The 20033-nt window shown below is 40.4% G+C and overlaps 1 protein-coding gene across 2 annotated transcripts; it reads left to right on the forward strand.

The window, feature by feature from the left end:
- The first annotated feature begins 2458 nt into the window (after nt 1–2458).
- Nucleotides 2459–19504, forward strand: pafah1b1b (platelet-activating factor acetylhydrolase 1b, regulatory subunit 1b). Of its 2 annotated transcripts, none has more exons than XM_017704357.2 (11): nt 2459–2625; nt 7847–8118; nt 11667–11751; nt 11914–11988; nt 12570–12776; nt 14278–14446; nt 14990–15092; nt 15438–15666; nt 16263–16364; nt 16548–16704; nt 17091–19504. In XM_017704357.2, the coding sequence occupies exons 2-11, from the start codon at nt 8087–8089 to the stop codon at nt 17162–17164; spliced, it is 1233 nt and encodes a 410-aa protein (XP_017559846.1). In that variant the 5' UTR covers nt 2459–2625; nt 7847–8086; the 3' UTR covers nt 17165–19504. The 2 variants fall into 2 exon arrangements, with proteins under 2 accessions (XP_017559846.1, XP_037402009.1); XM_037546112.1 differs by lacking the exon at nt 2459–2625 and adding an exon at nt 2734–2885.
- Nucleotides 19505–20033: the final 529 nt, after the last annotated feature.

The raw sequence follows: 20033 nt of genomic DNA on the forward strand, positions 1-20033 counted from the left end.
TGTGGACTGATGAATCACGCTTCTCTCTCTGGCAGTCTAATAGACAAGTCTGGGTTTGATGAATGCCAGGAGAACATTACCTGCCTGACTGCATTGTGCCAACTGTAAAGTTTAGTGGAGGAGGTTATAGTGATATGGGGTTGTTTTTCAGGTGTTAGCCAAGGCTGGCCAACAAAGTTCCAGTGAAGGGGAATCTTAATGCTTCAGCAGACCAAGACATTTTGGACAATTTTATGCTTCCAACTGGTAAAGGTTTGGCGAAGAATATTTTCTGTTCCAGCATCACTGAGCCAAAGTTCACAAAGCAAGGTCCTTAAAGGCATGGCTGGGTGAGTTTAATATGGAAGAACTTGACTGGCCCTCACAGAGCCCTGACCTCAACCCCATCGAACACCTTTCGGATGAACTACTGTAGAACCGAGATTGTGAGCCAGACCCTCTCGTACAATGTCAGTCTGACCTCATAAATACTTTTTTGGGTGAATGGACAAAAATTCCCAACAGACACCCTCCAGAATCTTGTAGAAAGCTTCCCAGAAGAGTGGAAGCTGTTATAGCTGCAAAGAGGGGACCAACTTCCTATTAATGCTTATGGATTTCGAATGGGATGTCATAAAAGCTCCCTGTAGGTGTAATGTGTTGGTGTCCTAGTACTTTTGTCAATGTAGTGTATATGCACATTCAGCCATCAGCAGTTTAAACCAGCCAATTCACATTTAAGGAGTGTTTCAGCCTGGACTGGTTTTTAAAGAGGCATAAAACAGGGCAGCCAATCAGAAAAAAGATCATTTCCAAATATTAGTTTTAAAGGTACAGGAACAGCCTTGTAATAGCCTGTTTAATTATAAAGGATAAAGAAAGGTTTGATATTGGTTATGTAAAGATTAATTAACTATTCAGCATTTTAAACTCAGTCTCAGAATAAATGAAACGTGGGTAAATAATGTGAGATGATGTGTGAGGCTGAGAAGTCAACATGATGATATTGTAGAAGTCTGCATGGTTAAGGAGATCCAGCAGTGTGGCCAGAAAGTTAGGACAGAGAAAGTCATAAAGATACTTTATGATTGTCAGTGAACCACAGCAGATTTTTTCAGTTGAGTGTGTGTGTATGCAAAAACACAGTCACAGAATTGGAGATGCTACTTTATATTTGTTAACATTAAAGCAGGAATCAGTGTTGAACTATGCTGTTATAGAATGAGCTGACCACCCAGAAACACCTTGCTGTGATGGAAATGCCACAATCACACCGCTCGGCCGCCAGTAACATTAAAACCACCTCCTTATTTCTACACTCACTGTCCACTTTATCAGCTCCATTTTACTATATAGGTGCACTTCGTAGTTCTACAATTGCAGACTGCAGTCCATCTGTTTCTCTGCACATTTTGTTAGCTCCCTTTTGCTTGTACTTCAATGGTCAGGACCACCACAGAGCTGATATTATTTGGGTGCTGAATCATTCTCAGCACTGCAGTACCACTGACATGGTGGTGATGTGTTAGTGTGTGTTGTGCTGGTACAAGTGGATCAGACACAGCAGTGCTGTTGGAGTTTTCAAACACCTCAGTGTCACTGCTGGACTGAGAATAGTCCACCAACGAAAATATCCAGCCAGCAGAGTACTGCGGGCAGCGTCCTGTGATCACTGATGAAGGACTAGAAGATGACCAACACAAACTGCAGCAGCAGATGAGCTGTCGTCTCTGACTTTACATCTACAAGGTGGACCGACAAGGTAGGAGTGACTAATAGAGTGGACAGTGAGTGTTTAAAAACTCCAGCAGCATTGCTGTGTCTGATCCATTCAGACCAGCACAACACACACTAACACACCACCACCACCACGTCAGTGTCACTGCAGTGCTGAGAATGACCCACCACCCAAATGATACCAGGTCTGTGGTGGTCATGTGGGGGTACTGACCATTGAAAAACATTGAACAGTGAAAAAGGGATAAACAAGTATGCAGAGAAAAAGATGGTGTACAGTCTGTAATTGTAGAACTATAAAGTGGACCTATATAGTAAGTGGAGCTGATAAAGTGGACAATAATTGTAAAAAACAAGGAGGTGGTTTGAATGTTATGGCTGGGCAGTGTATTCATAAATTAAAGCACAAAGTAATGTGTCTTTCACCCTTTTAAATCGAATACAAGTCAAACAAAATGTATTAATCTTGATATTAACACCTACTGTCCCAACTTTTGGAACTGAATGGAACATGTAACTGAGTAAAAAGGGGCTTGTTTTCCTCATATATATATATATATATATACTTGAGTAAGACTGTTATCATTTGAAAACACTGCTGGAAGTAACTATTAACTGTAGTTGAGCACATGTAGCTGCTCGCCGTCCTGCTGTGCTGATGTTCAGTAGTAAATCCCCGGACTCAGTAGAGCTGAGTAATATCAGTGCTCCTCAAGGCGCGCGCGCCTCCCGTCGCTCTGTGCGCGTGGCCGAGAGCGCTGCAGAAATCAGGGAGGAGAAACCGGGCTGACCGAGCCGGAGGAGGATCGGAAGTGACTCGCCGCTCACATTCACCCTTATTCCTTTTACATATGTTTTATTTTACCTGTTCGCGTTTCCTGGAAAACGAGAGACGCTCCGTGTAGCAAGGTAAGCAGTGCTGGGCTCGGTGGGGTCGGTGTGAGGGGAGCGAGTCGTTCTGAACGGCGGTGTTTGTGGCCGAACGTGTTTGCGCCGTCCTCAAAATGGCGGACAGGCCGTTAGAGCAGAACAGCGGGGAGTGAATGAGGCCGGTAACGTTAGTACCGCATCACAGACCCGTCACCTGGATACAGAAACAGCCGAGCGACGGCTCTGCTTTCACCGAGCGACACCGCTGAGGTGTGTCCGGCTAATGTAACGTTGGCTCGGTAAGACAGCGCTGGGTGTTCGTACTCGCTAACCAGCTAACGCGCTAGCACAGCAGCATCTCTAATTGGCCAGCTAGCGCAGCTCGGCTAGTCATCCAGTTCAAAATGTTACAGGACGCAGGCCTGGCTACGTGTTTATCTCCCTTGGCTCCGGTTTAACACGGCCAGTCGCTGACATACCTCTGTAGTAACGATGTCAGAGGCTAGTGGCCCAGCACAGCTCGTATGTTTTGCTGTGCTTTGGGTGTGCCTATGATTTTTTTCTGAAAGGTGGGTCTGATTTCTGTACCCGGCTTGGTTCTCGCTGTTCGTTAACGCTAGGCTAGCTGGCTGGCTAACTGGAGCTCACCCTGCACTGTAAATAGCAAGCAAGGGCGTGTATCCCTGGTTTGTCCGTTAGCTTCATAATTTGCTTATAAATTACGGCTAATCCAGCTCCGCGACTGTAGCGAATTTAGTTGTATTTACATTGTACTTAAATACGACTAGGGCCTGCTAACTAGCAATTTAAAAAAGCTTGATATTTCTGAGCTTTCACAGAAATTGTCAATAATAACGCGATAAGTAGATTTTAGCCAGGTTAGCTAACGCTAGCTAGCTAGGTTAACTGCTCTGGTGACTGCTTTTCGGGTTGTAACCTTTTCGCTTCCAACAGACTAATAACCGTAGAGAACTAATGAGTGGACAGAACCACTCCATGTGGGAAGGTGTCACCCTTGTGCAAAGCTCGGTTATGAATGAACTAGACATCATTAAATGTAAAGTTAAGGGGTGCGTCAACATGAAAATTTCGCCAGTCCCTCCATTTGTGGTACCTCCAGAGCCGGCACAGTTCATAACGTAATTTGTCTGCATTTATGCTATCACTCTTCAGATACTGACAGTACTGGGCTCATTTGGTCAAAATGACATGATAAATGTCAAGCAACATAGGCCGTATATTTAACTTTCACTTTCGTTGTCATTTTCTGTTAACAGTTGTAGCTTATTTACAATTTCTTTCAAGCCCCAGGTTGACCTTGACACCTGCGCTTTAACCTGAATGTATGTTAGCCTGTTGTAGGTGTAAAGAGCCTGTAAGGTGATGAGTGCTCATTAGAAACTTGATATTGCCTGCTTTTTATCGATGGCAATCAGTTGTTTGTGTATGTGTTTGTTTGTCCCTCTAGGAGTTCATTCTTCTATGGATGGTGGTTTATGCCATGACCCACTTTATTTAATTTGCTGCTCGTCTGTCTCTGTCTTTACCCTTACAGGCAAGCACACTTAAGAAAAATTCAAGACACCTTTTTATGTTGGGCTTAGCCTACCTTGCACAGTAAAGCCCAGCCAATTTTAGGCCTAATCCGCTCAACCCCACTTGAGCACTTCAGACAGTGAAATTGGTGCTTCTGGCTGTCAAAATGAAGGCCTTAACTTGCTCTCAAAAAATACATGAGTCAGGTATTTTTGGCTTTTGAAAAGGTTTTGTTGGAGGGATTTGCTAAACTGTTTTGCTGGATTCTTGAGCCTTTTTGGATGAAGAGTGAAGGTGGGGCGATGCACAATCAGCATATTGATCCTGGCTCCTTTCCTTTTATCCAGGACGTTGCCCATTTCAAGTAATGTTTCTTATAAACGTGTCTGTAGATAAGCCTACATCATAACACATGCGCATACACGTTCACAGGTGTGCCCATATCTTCTGAGCCATACTGTCTGTGGTTTCAGATCATTTAAAGTCCTATCTTGCTCATCATTATTTGCTGATTTGTCAAATCTCTTGGGACCCACAAGTTTTTTTTTTTTTTTTTTTTTTTTTTTTTGCTGTAACGAGTTAAAGCCACTTTCATAAACACAAGTTTATCTTCAGTATACTTCATCACCTTGTCTTGTTTCAAAAATGTACTGAGTAGTAAATCTTCACTGAATCCAATTACAGCAACAAAAATAGATGGTATGTAGTCAGGTTTTCAGTCATGCCATCCAGTTGTGTTATGTATAGGAAAGGCATATTTGCTTACATTTAACAGCTTTAATTCAGTTGTTTTAAGTTTGTGGAAATGAGGGCTTTCTGGATAGGCTTAGTGCATATTTAGGCTAAGTATTGGGCTATAAGATGACATGATATTCCAGCTAATGTTACATATGTGCAAATAATTAGCCTGGGACCCCAAGCTTCTGAATTGGACCCAGTATTGAGTGCATGTGAAAGGGTAGGACATTGACAACATGGTTAATAACATTTACACATTTCACGTCTCCATGTGTGGAAAAGGGTGTGTACTTCTCATGCCTGGTGATGAGACCCTTTCCTGAGATCACTTTACTATTATTTTATCTGTCTGCATATTTCTGTTCATCTTTCTAACTATCTTATAACTGTACAGCCCTGTGTTACTTCACACAGACAGTAGTCACAATGGTCTGCTTGTTCTAGTTCCTCAGTCCTCTGTTAAAGCTAGGAAAGTATGCTAAATGCCTTCCCGTTTTCAAGGTTTTGTTCATGACTGCATATCCCTACAAAAAAGGCCTCTCCCTATAAGTCACCTTCATGCAAATAGTGGCAGATAAATAATATAGAGGGCATTGATGCTTCATTCTCTCACACTGACGGACTGACTCAGAGACATTAGGATTCTCATCATGGCCAGCCCAGGCCAAGTGCCCCTGATGAGCCATAGAGAAACAAGGCCTGCATTTGCCTGCATCATAGAGCTGTTACAGTCCACAGGCATAACCTGCACTGGTTTGCTTGTACTAGATAGTGACAGGAGTGTATTCGCCATGTTCAAAGTTCACAGCCCAGTGCCACTAATGGAATTAAAGACCAGCAATAAAGATATACAGCAGGCGAACAGTGATGTAATGTGTTTTCAGACTATTTAGATGCTTCCAAGTTCACATTCATATGCAGTAAACTTAAAGGTGGTATGAGCAAAGCTGTGGAGACTTAAGTCAATTGAAGTTTATAAGGTAGATGTTGGGTGAGCTGTGTGTGTGTGTACACACACACACCGGCCACTTTATTAGGTTCAGTTGCTTGTTAACACAAATAGCTAATCAGCCAATCACATGGCCGCAACTCAATGCATTTAGAGGTGGTTAAGACAACTTGCTGAAGTGCAGACAGTGCATCAGAATGGGGAAGAAAGGTGATTTAAGTGACTTTGAACGTGGCATGGTTGTTGGTGCCAGACGGGCTGGTCTGAGTATTTCGGAAACTGCTGATCTACTGGGATTTTCATGCACAACCATCTCTAGGGTTTACAGAGAATGACCCGAAAAAGAGAAAATATCCAGTGAGCAGCAGTTGTGTGGACGAAAATGCCTAGTTGATGTGAGAGGTCAGAGGAGAAAGGGCAGACTGGTTCGAGATGATAGAAAGGCAACAGTAAGTCAAATAACCAAGCAAAATTTCTGAGGAATGTTTCCAACACCTCGTTGAAAGTATGGCACGAAGAATTAAGGCAGTTCTGAAGGAAAAAGGGAGTCCAACATTTTATAGCAAGGTGTACCTTATAAAGTGGTGTGTATATGTATGTGTGTATATATGTGTGTGTATATATGTGTGTGTATATATGTGTGTGTATATGTATATATGTGTATATATATATATATATATATATATATTACACACACACCACTTTATTACTTTATTTATTTATACACTTTTATAACACTTTACTTTATAACACTACACATTTATAACACTTTATTTATTTATTTATTTATTTATAGAAATAAATAAATCAACACTGTCTCAGGCATGACCTGTTATCTGGTTGTCAGAGTTGGCATATATGTGAGGACCGTTTCACCGCTCAGCTCTTCTGGCCAACCTTTGCGTTATGAGCAAGATTGGTGCAGACTGCCTTAAAGTAACACTATGTACAACCTCTCTGGTGGACGTGTAATTTAAAACAACGTGCGGAAGAACAATTTTGTAACATCGGTTGTGCTTCGGACCCCCCTGACTTTTATGCATGCGTTGAAAGTGGATTGGAAGAGAAAACTTGAACTTTCAGTAAAAACTGAAAAAAGATGTCGTCTGAGGGTTTGAGTGAATTATCTACTTGTTGTCATATCTTTGTTAGTATAATGTTGATTTTGCATTTGAGACCAAACATTGAGTGGGACCTTCTTTTTAAGCCTGTGTGTGTGTGACGCTATTACGTGAAGATGTATGCCGAGTCCAAAAAACTGCCAGGTTTGGCCACACTTGTTCGGGGCAGTTTTTCCAGGTGTTGGCTTGTGTGGTTTTGTACATGAAGGGCAAAATTTTTAGAAAGTTGCATTGCTTTACAAATCCTTCACTATGTCTGGAAGCATGGCTGCTTGGCTTTTATGTTGTGTCTGTCAGCTTCAGGCCAGATTATGTATTTTTCACCTCTACCAAGCTATTCTAGTGAGCACCCTCCAGATTAGAGAGGATATTTGCAGCCTTGCTGAGACTGAGGGGATTAAAAAGCCATGTCTCTGTCTCCTAAACCCCTCCTCTCTGTTACCCCACTTCACCAAGACTCCTTTCCTTGGTTGTCTGGTGGTCTGTTTTTAGTGGACCACCATCTTCTCTAGATTAGCTGACAGGATTTAATGCTCTTCTCTCCTCCAGTGCTCTGAGTTGGAGTTGTGGTGGCAGGACTGTGCTCTCTACATTTGCACTGTTGGAAGGCTACACTGGTCTTGCAGTTTTTAGCAGAAACTGTGCAGGAGAGCGAAAGTCAGTGGACTGCTGTAACAAGATAAACTTGGCTTATCTTCTAATTAAACAAGTCCAGAGTCTTATCTTTTTGTTGCTGTATGACAGTGGACTTCAGTCTGCAATCTGTTGTCTTAAAGGTGAACGGTGAACAGCATTTATAATGATTTAATTTTTGATCTCTCTCTCTCTCTCTCTCTCTCTCTCTCTCTCTCTCTCTCTCTCTCTCTCTCTCTCTCTCTCTCTCTCTCTCTCTCTCTCTCTCTCTCTCTCTCTCTAGATGAAAGGAAGATCACACTGTTGAAAGTCATCTTTGCAGCTCTGCTCTGGTGTCTAGCTTAAGGAGACAGTGAGCTCTGAGTCTGTGATTGGAAGGCTGCAGGTGCTGGAGTGACGTCTGCCCCCATTTGTGTATCTCTCTTCTCTTGTATCTCTCCTTTGGGGAGCTGCTGAGCGTGCTGAAGACCGTCCAAAGGCTCCCTGCCTGGGGCAGAGACAGCGCCCCTTCACATCCACCGCCATGGTGCTGTCACAGAGGCAACGAGACGAATTGTGAGTTCGCAGCAAATGTAGAAAATTGGAGAAAACTGAAAACAAGTTGAACTTCATACACACCCGAGCATAACACGCCGAGGGGTGGGGGGTGGTGGTTGAGGCTTCATATTTTTATATGGTAGTTGATTTTTCATATTGTTCTGCTCATATATTTATGTGTGGGGATTTAAATACAATTTAAATATTTGCTGAATTTCAAGTCCAGATGTTATTATGCACTCATTCATAATTTGGATGGCCTTTCTTTTAATTATTATTGGTACCTTTTTAATAGGTAGAAGTATCCACATTTCTTCCTGCCAAGTGTCCACATAAAGAATTGTCTTGCAAAGGAGCACTGTCCTTGGGGGGGCTTCACAGGGCAGCTAGTTAGCTTTAATATTTCATAAACCTTCATATGACTGAGGGAATAAGGATCGTTGATAATTGCGTGACCAGCCTGGTCCTTTCTTCATGCTTCAACTGGTGAAGGGGACTGCTGTGAACTTTAATTTCAGATTCTGGCTGGTAACCCTGTGGAATCAGATGTGTGCTATAAGAAAAAGGGCCATATGACATCCCTATAAGACATACAGACCCCCCCTCCCCCATATGCACGTGCACACACACACACACAAAGTTGGCTTGTTTATGATGTATAGCATGATTTTAAATGAATATGCCTTAACCTTTTGTTGGGCATGTAATGTAAAGGTTGCATTACATATAGTAACATTTCTTTTCAGATTTTTTATTTATTTATTTTTTTTATAAAAACGCCTGCTCATAGCACGCTGTTTGTTGCTGGTGTTCTGTAATTCTGTAGTGTAGTTCTGTGGTGGTCTGCTTGTTACTCTAACTGCTTTTCCTGATGGCTGAGTTGTTTCTCCAAAGCTACAGTTACCAACACCAGAGTGAATGAGGGTAAGGCAAGACTTCTGACTTCACTGGCTAAATTTAGCCACGTGGCCAGCTCATAAAATATTCACCACGATCTCAGAAGTGAAAAGCTCATTTACGTAATGATGAAACGCTGGAAGACAGACTATTTCCCTGTATGTGCGCACTTGTTTCATGTGTCCATCCGTCTGTGCTTGGTTCACCACGTTGGTTAGTGCCAAGGTTTGGCTGCATTTCCCACTGTGTCATTTGAGAACATTTCCATCCTCTAACTGTGGGATGGTAACTATGACAACAAGTGGACTGTTTTTGCTTGGCTAGTGTACCCTGTATTTTTTGTTCATTTAGGGATGGAAGGTTCAGTTTGTATTGTGTATTTGTATTTTTTGAATTTATTTTTTCTCTTCAGCTGTCAGAGGCTCTATCAGAGAGGTTGATACAGGACAGAGCCTATCTACGCATGTCTCCTCTAATGAGATTTTTTTAAAATATAAAATATATATACACACACACACGCACGCACATACAGTTTCCAAAACTATTCACTCGCCCATCTAAATCATTGAATTCAGGTGTTGCAATCTCTTCCATGGCCACAGGTGTATAAAACCAAGCACCTAGGCCTTCAAACTGCATCTACAAACATTTGTGAAAGAATGGGACCTCAGTGAATTCCAGTGTGGTACCGTGATGGGATGCCACCTGGGCAACAAGTCCAGTCATGAAATTTCCTCACCACTAAATATTCCAGTCAACTATCAGTGGTATTATAACAGAGTGTATTATTGTGTATTAACAGAGTGGTATTATGTACTTGAGTTAAAGTCGAGCTACCCAAGGTAAAATATTACTCCAGTAAAAGTAGGAGTTCCTCCCTTTAGACCTCCACTTGAGTAAAAGTACACAAGTGTTTGCCTTCAGATGTACTTAAGTTTTGAAAGTAAAAGTACTAAAAGATTAATTCTGGCTCTAATGTCCTGTTATCATTTTTGTAATAAGACTCGCTTCATGAACTCATTTTAGGTGAAAGTCCTCCAGCGTCTCTCTTGGTAAACCAGTCTTTTTATAGAACGTCATTAATTAGTAACGCTGACATCTATTAAAATTATCATAAGCACAAAACACTGAAGGTAAACAGTTTCCATCAGGGAGAACCGAGTGGCTCTGAAATCACTTTTTACAAACAAGCAAAGTTTCAGTTTCAGATTACTTTGTGAATTAGTTATTTTGTTAGTTAAGTTGAATAAAAACTTTCTTTAAACTCAGGTTCACAAATAAGCTTCCTTTTCTATATTGATCTGTAGGCCTCTGTTCATAAACATAAACTAACCAAAACTAATTTACTATAAAATGAAAGTGTTTGTATGAATTTAGAAAAAAAAGAAACATGCCAGTCACGACTGCCTATGTGTACATATTTCTATATTGTGGTCTATTTACACAAAGTTAGGTTAGTTCATCATTTAGGTGACGTATGTGCTCCCAAATTTTTACACTGCTGGACCGTGTGCTTGCACTGGGTTGGTATGACCAACAGGTCAAAACAAGCTCAGAACAAAGTGACCGCTGCGCCCTGATTGGTGCTCTGGCATTGCACTTCTTTTGTTTTGACATGTTACATTTTTATACACACAAAAACCAAAGGAAAGGCCGATTTCTCAAAGTGTAGTGGAGTAAAAAGTAAGATATTTGATTTTGAAATGTAGTGGAGTGAAAGTAAAAAGTCGCCCAAAATGGAAATACTTAAGTACAGATACACGAAAAAACTACTTAATTACATTTACTTAGTTACTGTCCACCACTGCGAAGGCCACGTAAAATGACAGTGCGGGGTCAGTAGATGCTGAGGTGCATAGTGCGCAGAGGTCACCGACTTTCTGCAGGGTCAATTGCTACAGACCTCCAAACTTTGTATGGCCTTTAGATTAGCTCAAGAACAGCGTAGAGAGCTTCATGGAATGGGTTTCCATGTCCAACTAGCTGCATCCAAGCCTTACATCACCAAGCATGACGCAAAGCATCGAATGCAGTGTTGTAACGCGCCGCCACTGTTCCAGTGAAAGGAACTCTTAATGCTTCAGCAGAATAAGAGATTTCGGACAATTTATTGCTCCCAACTTTGTGGGAAAATTTTGGGGATGGCCACTTCCTGTTCGAACATGACTGTGCACCAATGCATGAAGCAAGGGCCATAAAAGACATGGATGAGCAAGTTTGGAATGGAAAGAACTTGACTGGCCTACACAGAGACGTTAACATAAGCCGATAGGATACCGATAGGATATATTATATATTTTTATTTATTTATTTAAATAGAACTTCTATTGCATCAGGAGTATAAAGGGCATTGCTTGAATGTATTCCTAGTTGGAACCCTGTCTGGGTTGCATTGGTTTGAGAGAGTTTGTGTCAGTGCTTGGGTCAGCAGCAACATGTACAAAATGAAGATTGGCTTTTGTTTTCCCCACTACTAAGGATGTTAACTCTTAGTTGTCACAGCTCTTGTCACTTACTTGTATTTGTGGTAAATTCAGTCAGTTGAAATTATTTCTTTTGTTCAGTATGGCTGGAAAAAATCAGTGTAGCTATGAATATGAATGCTTACAAGTCTAGTATGTTCTGTATGCTGTTTGGTGTATGCTGAGCAGAAACTCTTGTCATTTCAGAAACCGAGCGATAGCGGATTACCTCCGTTCTAATGGTTATGAAGAGGCCTACTCTGTTTTCAAGAAGGAGGCAGAGTTGGATATGGTAAGATCAGTTTCCCAAACAAAGATTCAAATCTCTGCTTAACCTGTGTCTGGAAAATGTTTCCCAAATGTAGTTTGTTGGATAAATTAAAATAGATTGCTTACCTCTTGAAGTATGTAAGATTGACATGGTAATAACAGTCTCTCCTTTTTTGTTCTGCAGAATGAAGAATTAGATAAGAAGTATGCAGGCCTTTTGGAAAAGAAATGGACCTCAGTCATCAGATTACAAAAGAAGGTCAGTAGGCCTACATTGTTAGTCTGTATTTAGTAAACATGGTTTACAGTAACTGCATTTACAGTGTAATCACTGAAGATGTTTCACATTCATACATGACACACATATAGAACGCTTCTCAACCAGTCAGCTTGCGTGGCTGGAACTAAATGTTGTATAAATATAAAATGTAATTTATAAGTCTAATACTGTTACACATTTGGATGTATACTTCAAACAACTAATAAGGGTTTGTTAAAATCTGTCGTAGTGTTTTTCTCATTTCGACAAACATAAGTGGTTCAGTAATGATTTTAGAGCGCTTGATGGACAAAAGTGGTATTGTACCTGTCTGTTGCGTTGAGGCAAAATTTGGCACTGAAAATGTATCATGTAACATAATTAAGTTCTAAGTACTCATGGTCATATTTGCATCAGATTAAATTAATTGATTTTAAAGACAAATAAGTGCAATGTTTACCTTAACTCACACTGACCTCTCTTCAGTAGCAAAAAAACATAAAATCATCAGGACAGTACATTTGCTGTTACTGTGACCCTATTGCCATTCAAAAGTTTCTTGTGTTGTATTGTTTGCTAAGGTGATGGAGTTGGAATCCAAGTTAAATGAAGCTAAAGAGGAGATCACTTTAGGAGGCCCTGTGGGACAAAAGAGGGACCCCAAAGAGTGGATCCCACGCCCCCCAGAGAAGTACGCTCTCAGTGGCCACAGGAGTCCCGTCACACGCGTCATCTTCCACCCTGTGTTCAGCATTATGGTCTCTGCCTCAGAAGATGCCACTATCAAGGTGTGGTTTGGTTTCATTCTATAAATGAGGAAATTGAGTGAAGGGCTGCTATTGGAGTAAGTGTTTGTTTGTGATTTGTTTTCTTCTCTGTAATCTTCTTTTGCTGTGTTTTGATTCTTACAAGAATGTGCTCATTCTTTAATGCTGAGTCACTGACTGTCTCCATGGAGAAGCTGTGATGCACTGGTTGCCCAGGGCAACAGCACAGCCAGCAGTTCTCGGAGCATCAGTGCTACTCCCTGTTTTTTAATTGAAGCACTGTTGTTTTCTGTTTCTTTGCTTCTCTTGATTTTCATCTTTTGTCTGGGGATCCATTCATCCAAAGACTGGAAAGAGATCAGTGCTGCTATCTTTTATTTATTTATTATTATTTTTATAAGAACACGTGTTGTAGTGCCAGAGGCTTCTTCACCTCCCTGTTCTCTCTGTTGACATTCCACTGCGAACAGCTTCTAATGAACAGAGAAGCTGCCTGACCTTTCTGAGTCTTTAAGATTGTAATCTGTCACAGCTGCATGTGTAACGTTATGGGTAGAGAATGTTGGGCATTCTAGGGAAATGTTTTTGCCATGGCTATGGGTTTACCTTTACCTTTAGTCTGTCAGATCACATCTCACCTTACTTTTATGGCTACTCCTAGAGCTGTAGTCAGTGCAGTTTGTCTGTGAAATTAATTCAGCAGAGATATTTTTGTATGCTCTACACATGCAAAAGAGTAATCCCATTTTGTGTCTCTTACTGATGTGTTGGATTAATCTGGTTGAATACCATACTTGAAATATATGGGCCCTTTTCATGTGTTTCCAATACAGTGCTGTCTGTTCAGGAATACAGTTATCTGATGAAGCTAAGAATTACCGAATGTTAGCGTATTAGGGCTGCAACTAATGATTATTCTTGTAATTGGTTAACCTATGAACTGTTATTTGAGTAATCAAATAACTAAACTGTTTTGCCTTCTGCCATTTCCTCTCTGTACCCTGTTACAGTGCCATTGTAATTCAAAATTCTGAAAAGTGCTTCTTTATGGTGCACCGAAACAATAGAAAACATATAACCCTTAATGTTTCAGGTGATCTAAATTTAAATTTAATTAAATGACCCATCAGTTTCTTTCCATAATAAATGCTATTGATGGCTAATCAGTTTTGTCAGCTAGTTACTGCAGCCCTGGAGGAAATCAGAATTTTATATAGAAAATTGTAACAACGGCTGGTTATGAACTCTGTCACCCTGACCAGGAAACCAGTCTGAGGCATTTGCATGAGAAGTGGTAAAATGTGTATTAACAGAAAAGTATTACTTGAAATAAAACGGCCTTCACTTATAGTGTCTATGCTCAAATCTCCAGCCACGTCTCCTATCTATCATGGCACTGGAGAACATTATTTTAGAGAGTCCTTCAATGAGGCAGTCTTGTCTCTCCTTCTAATGTTAAACACAGACATTGTCAACAGTATGAGCAACTCAGCTTCTCTGGCATGTTTGTTTGTGTGTGTAGGTGTGGGACTATGAGGCAGGAGACTTTGAGCGCACTCTCAAAGGACACACAGACTCTGTGCAGGACATCTCCTTTGACCAGACTGGAAAGCTGCTGGCCTCCTGTTCAGCAGACATGACCATCAAACTCTGGGACTTCCAGGGTTTTGAGTGCATCAGGACCATGCATGGTGAGAGAACCACACTGTCATAACATAGTCATCGGTACTCTTTAGTTATCCCTAACATTTTAACAGACACCATTATCATGTGGATGTTGTCTTATCCAAAACAGCATTCCTCGTTACAGGTATCTCAGAATAAAGATACTTTACATTCTGTGTCTGCATGAAGATCTGTGGGTTGTACGGCTTGTCTGTGAATAGAGCTGAAGCTTGTTTGGGGCAGGATTAGCAAACTTAAGGAGACAGCTTAAATCCTCTCAGTTAGATTACCGGGATTCCTTTTCCTCACAATTTAAGTAGGTTGGTTATTTACTTTAACAATGCGCAACCTGAATAAAGCATGTAAGGTCTTCTCTTGTAATGCCTCTGATTTGTTTGGAACCTGACATTGTGAAGTTGCATTTAAGACACTGCCTTGAAAAACTGTCCTATCGAATAACACCACAGTTTTGTGTTATATAACAAGCCATCTTTATTTGATTAATATAAATTTAAATCTTAGTTTTAGCTTTTTGCATTCTTCATGGACCTTTTCTTCCCCTCTCTTAGGACATGACCACAACGTGTCATCAGTTGCCATCATGCCCAATGGCGATCATATAGTATCTGCCTCGAGGGATAAGACTATTAAAATGTGGGAGGTGGCCACTGGGTGAGTTAAGAAGGCTACTCACTGATTAGGCCTGTGATATAGGCCTGATTGTGAAATGGACCGAATAGTTCACCTGAGAAGAGAATGATCCCATTGCTTTTACTTTTGAGTCATGATGCTGAGTATCTAAAATCAAGCATCGTTCTTTATTCGCTTTACAGAATATGATTAACAGTGACTTTCACTGCTAATAAGTTGGCAACTTAATTAAAAGTTCATATTGATGTTTACATTGGTAATCTTTGGTTCTTCATTTGTATCATTTTCATGATGGTATAGTGAAAAAGGCGGAGTTAAAATGCAGCATTGTAGCAGTGAGTCTTTGTTCTTGTCTTCCATTTATAGTTACTGTGTGAAGACATTCACTGGCCATCGGGAGTGGGTGAGGATGGTGCGGCCCAACCAGGACGGCACACTCTTGGCCAGCTGCTCCAATGACCAGACGGTGCGTGTGTGGGTGGCTGCCACTAAGGAGTGTAAAGCTGAACTAAGGGAGCATGAGCATGTGGTGGAGTGCATCTCCTGGGCTCCAGAGAGCGCACACCCCACCATACTGGAGGCCACTGGCTCTGAGGTTTGTATGCATGTATTATTATTTTTTTTTTTCTTTGTGTGTGATAAAATATTCATGCACAATATGATGCGCATTTCTCTCAAAGCATGTGGTAGGAATACCTTCATGAAGTAGTGGGAAGTATACCATTTTATTAAGTATACAAGTTTGAAATGAGATTTTCTTCCTAATGTATGAATTTTGCCATAACATTTACAAGAATGCACAAGTGTAGATAATGTTACCTACAAGCAGTGCAGAACGTGTTAATGTTAGTCCATTTAGCAAAATTTGCTGTGTCACAGATGTCTTAGTAATGTTGTTGTGTGTGTGTGTGTGTGTGTGTGTGTTGTTTTTTTTTTTTTTTTTTTTTTTTTTTTTTTTTTTTTTTTTTGCTGGGCCTCAAAGTTTGTATATAGGGTTGGAAAGTAATATCTACATGTTAATCATTGTTTATTCAGTAAAGATGATTCTTAATGTGAAGGAATATCCCAGAATACCTTTTTTTATTGTTTTGATTTTGTTTGTTTTCTTCCTTTATGCAAACAGGAAACATTACTTGTTGCTCAGTTTGATTGTTAATTATGGTGTTTTTCCTTTTCCTGTGCTTCCCATAGAACAAGAAGTCTGGAAAACCTGGCCCCTTCCTGCTTTCAGGATCCCGAGACAAGACCATTAAGATGTGGGATGTCAGTACTGGCATGTGCCTTATGACACTGGTGAGTTAACCATGACACCTTTTAGTTCTTGTGTATTTCAACCCAGAAAATGACTGTTTACAATAACATAAGAACTTAAAAAGAGACTGTTTACTAATAACAGGCTGGAGTTTACCAGACATACCTTAACGTCAATTTTCTGCATGATGGAACTCACTCAACCTCCCCCCACCCCGGTCTCAGGTTGGCCATGATAACTGGGTGCGCGGAGTGCTTTTCCACCCAGGAGGAAAGTTCATTGTGAGCTGTGCAGATGATAAGACCCTGCGCATCTGGGACTATAAGAACAAGCGCTGCATGAAGACCCTGAGTGCCCACGAACACTTTGTTACCTCTCTGGGTAAGGTAGCAAATCCACTGTTGCTTAGCGACACCAGTCCCTGTGCCTCACCTAATAAGTTTAAAAATCATAGAGCAGTGCTTTGATATTGACAAGCTGTAGGCTGAGTCTATCAATGATTTTGGTGTCTCAATTGTAGAGCATTACTCTCACAGTACCATTCCTCAGTATATGATTAGCAGCAAACCTTGGGTTTTGTTTCTGGTGTAAGTGTGTGTAGTACTGTAAGAGCCTCTTAGAAAAGCATAGTGGAAGAAATTGGTATTTTCAAAACCTCTCTTGAAGTTTATACTGGTGTTTTTTTTTTTTTTTTTTTTTTTTTTTTTTTTTTTTTTTTTTTTTTTTTTTTGGTCATACTTACGAGTATGATTTGTTTCTCCCCGCAGATTTCCACAAGACTTCTCCCTACGTGGTGACAGGAAGCGTAGATCAAACAGTTAAAGTATGGGAATGCCGCTGATCTCCCTTTGGCAGGCCCTGCTGCCCTTTGCCCCACCTCTATACCATCACTCTTCCCTGCCCTGACACTTGTCCTTCAGGATGCACTCATCACCATGGCTACCACCTCATCCAGCTCTCTTCTAATACCTATTGTCCTTTTATGTAAATTATTCTGGATGTAGTTTGAGCTTATTAAATGTTACACAAGACACCCTCATAAGGAGAGGAAAAAAGTAAGAAAAAAAGAAAAAAACGTATTCTTGCATGGTGAATCCAAAACTTGTATACTGTTAAAAACAAAAGGAAAAAAAAAAGATAATAAATTTTGCTTACCATCGTGTAGAAGTTACCAATAAAGTTAAAAAGAGCATCAGTGGTGCTCTGGCATCAAGCATCTCGTTACAGAAGGCAGAATGATCCTGTCTGGGGAATTCAAATATAGGGCACTTCAAATACAGCCAGTCTCACTTTTTTGTTCCTTGTTTTATTTATTTTTATTTTTTTGGGCCTGCCATGAAACAGTTAAACAGCTTGGTGCTTCATGGATTACTATATATAACTTGTAGTTGCATGTACTTTTTTTTAATTTATTTTTTTTCCCCCTGCTTTCAGTTAATGCAACAAAAATGAACTGGGTTGGATACGTTGTTCTCCACTCACATACTCCAAAGGACCTACCTATATGATGCATTTTTAGGTGCTAAATGCTGTAGTCATAAAATCTATAATGATGCATTTTAATGGATGTAGGAAATCTCACGTTTAAATGTTTATCTAGCTCTTGCCACGCAGGTATATGGCACAGATGCCCTTGGTGAAGTCTTCTAGCTTTTTCCTGAATTTTAGGATTTGAGTCTGACCTGAGCTGTAGCCCTTGAAGATGACTTTGATCCAAGGTCAGCAACGACAAGTTTGGCATAATCTGCCTTTCCAGATTGACTTGACTGGCTTAAGTTTTTCAGGACCGAGTCACGTGCCAGCAAATTTTGTCTGTGATATCAGACAAGAGATGCCTTGTGAAGAAAAAAAAAAAAGACAAGATGAGAAGATAATGAGAAGACGAATCAACAGTACGACTGGAACTGGCTTGTTTAAGTGCACTTGTTGAAGGAGGTACATGGTGTGCTGGATTTATGCTTTGATCCTTTCATTCTTTTCCATTTTATTCATGGAAAACCTTCTGTAACGCACCTTTTTCCTCACCTTTTTTGTTTTACCATGATTGTCCCAACCTGATTCACAGCTAGAGGGTTAAGAGAGCATCTCTTTTGTTTAGATGCTTGTAGCAAATGGGCTAATGCACATTCACCTCCCAAGGTTTTAAATTGGAGAGTTTAAAAGCAGCCACCCACATTTCATTCCCATCACCACAAACAGGCATGTCCTGAACATCAACTTGTGTTTTTTTTTTTTTTTTTTTTTTTTGTAGTCTGCACAAAGCTTTAGCAACTTTCAGATAGTAATTCACTCACCAAGATTTTATTTTTTTTTTTATATGCCCCTCTTTCCTAGACAATTTGTTGACTGCATGATCATAGCTGTGGTCTATCTGTGTGATTCCGCTGAAGGTGTTGCCATTGAAGACAGCTTTTTGACGTGTTCTCAGTGGTTCTGCTTTGTGTCATTGTGCTGGATGAGCTATCTAGTCAGGCTCTCTCGAATCAGAGAGGTTGGTGACACTTTGCAGATGAAATATCTCTGACAGACCTGCAGAGTCTGGTTGTGTGTGGAAATGGGAAGATGCCTCCCAGGTAGATCAACAAGTGCAATAACTCTAGGCTGCTCTATGTTAACTGTTGACAGAAAGGTATGTATGTGTCTTGTGTGCACACTATAAATACGTTTGTAAGGAAAAAGCCTCCTTTGTGAGTTGGAAAACTGAGGGAGGTAAAAAGGTGGACCGTTTAACATCGATGTGGATTGAAAACACCTCTCCAGCATAAGGATAGGATGGTGAGGCAGCGTTTAGCAGACTTTAAGGGGTTATGTCGGTGGTGCACGCAGCTGTAACTGTTTCTAACAGCAGGTGTGTAGACTGCTATTCCAAAGCTGTGTATGTAGTATCAATGGACGTTGTGAAAAAGGATATTAGAGCTTCTCTGTATGTGCAGTAGCTTTGTGCATCCAGTAAAGCTCGAAGTTCTGTTGTTTGCTTTCTATGCCTTGTTAATATACTGAAGTCCCCTTGACGTAAAGAACTTCATTCTGCTTTTTGTGATCTCACTGTTCTCACACATGCGCGCGCACACACACACACACATGCGCACACACACACTCACAAAATATAAATTGTGTTCCAATATATCTGGATGTCATTGTTTGCAACATAATTAAGAGTAATAAAAACTGTAAATATAAAGCAATCCATTTGTATGTACATTTATTGTTAAAGGGTTCAACGTTGAAGGGTTCAGTTTGATTTGTAGTCTTTTAGTCTACTTGTAATAAAAGCTTATGCTTAAATTTTTTTTTTTTTTTTTTTTTTTTTAGATTGGTGGAGAATGTGTTGTATATGGTTCTATTGTAGAACATTTTTGAAAATTGTTCTATATAGCACCAAAAAGGTTGTTAAAAGATTGATCTTGCTTGTACAGGGGAACACTTTCTCTATATAGAACCATATACAACATGTTCTCAATCAGTCTGAAGAACCATTTCACCAGGCAAATGACTACTTAAGCATGAAATGGTTCTATATAGAGCCGTTGCTTTTAGTAAAAAAATCCTTGAAGAACCAACTGCCAAGTTTTAGTAGGTGAAGGAAAATCACTAAACTGCTGAACACCAGCCTACCCAGGACCACTGTTGGCCATCCCTGTTCTAAAGTCTTGTTTTAAATATTGGGAAACCCACTTTTAATGTCTTGATGGAAGTACATTTTAAAGGAA

The sequence above is a fragment of the Pygocentrus nattereri genome, chromosome 16 (assembly GCF_015220715.1).
Source record: "Pygocentrus nattereri isolate fPygNat1 chromosome 16, fPygNat1.pri, whole genome shotgun sequence".
NCBI lineage: Eukaryota > Metazoa > Chordata > Actinopteri > Characiformes > Serrasalmidae > Pygocentrus > Pygocentrus nattereri.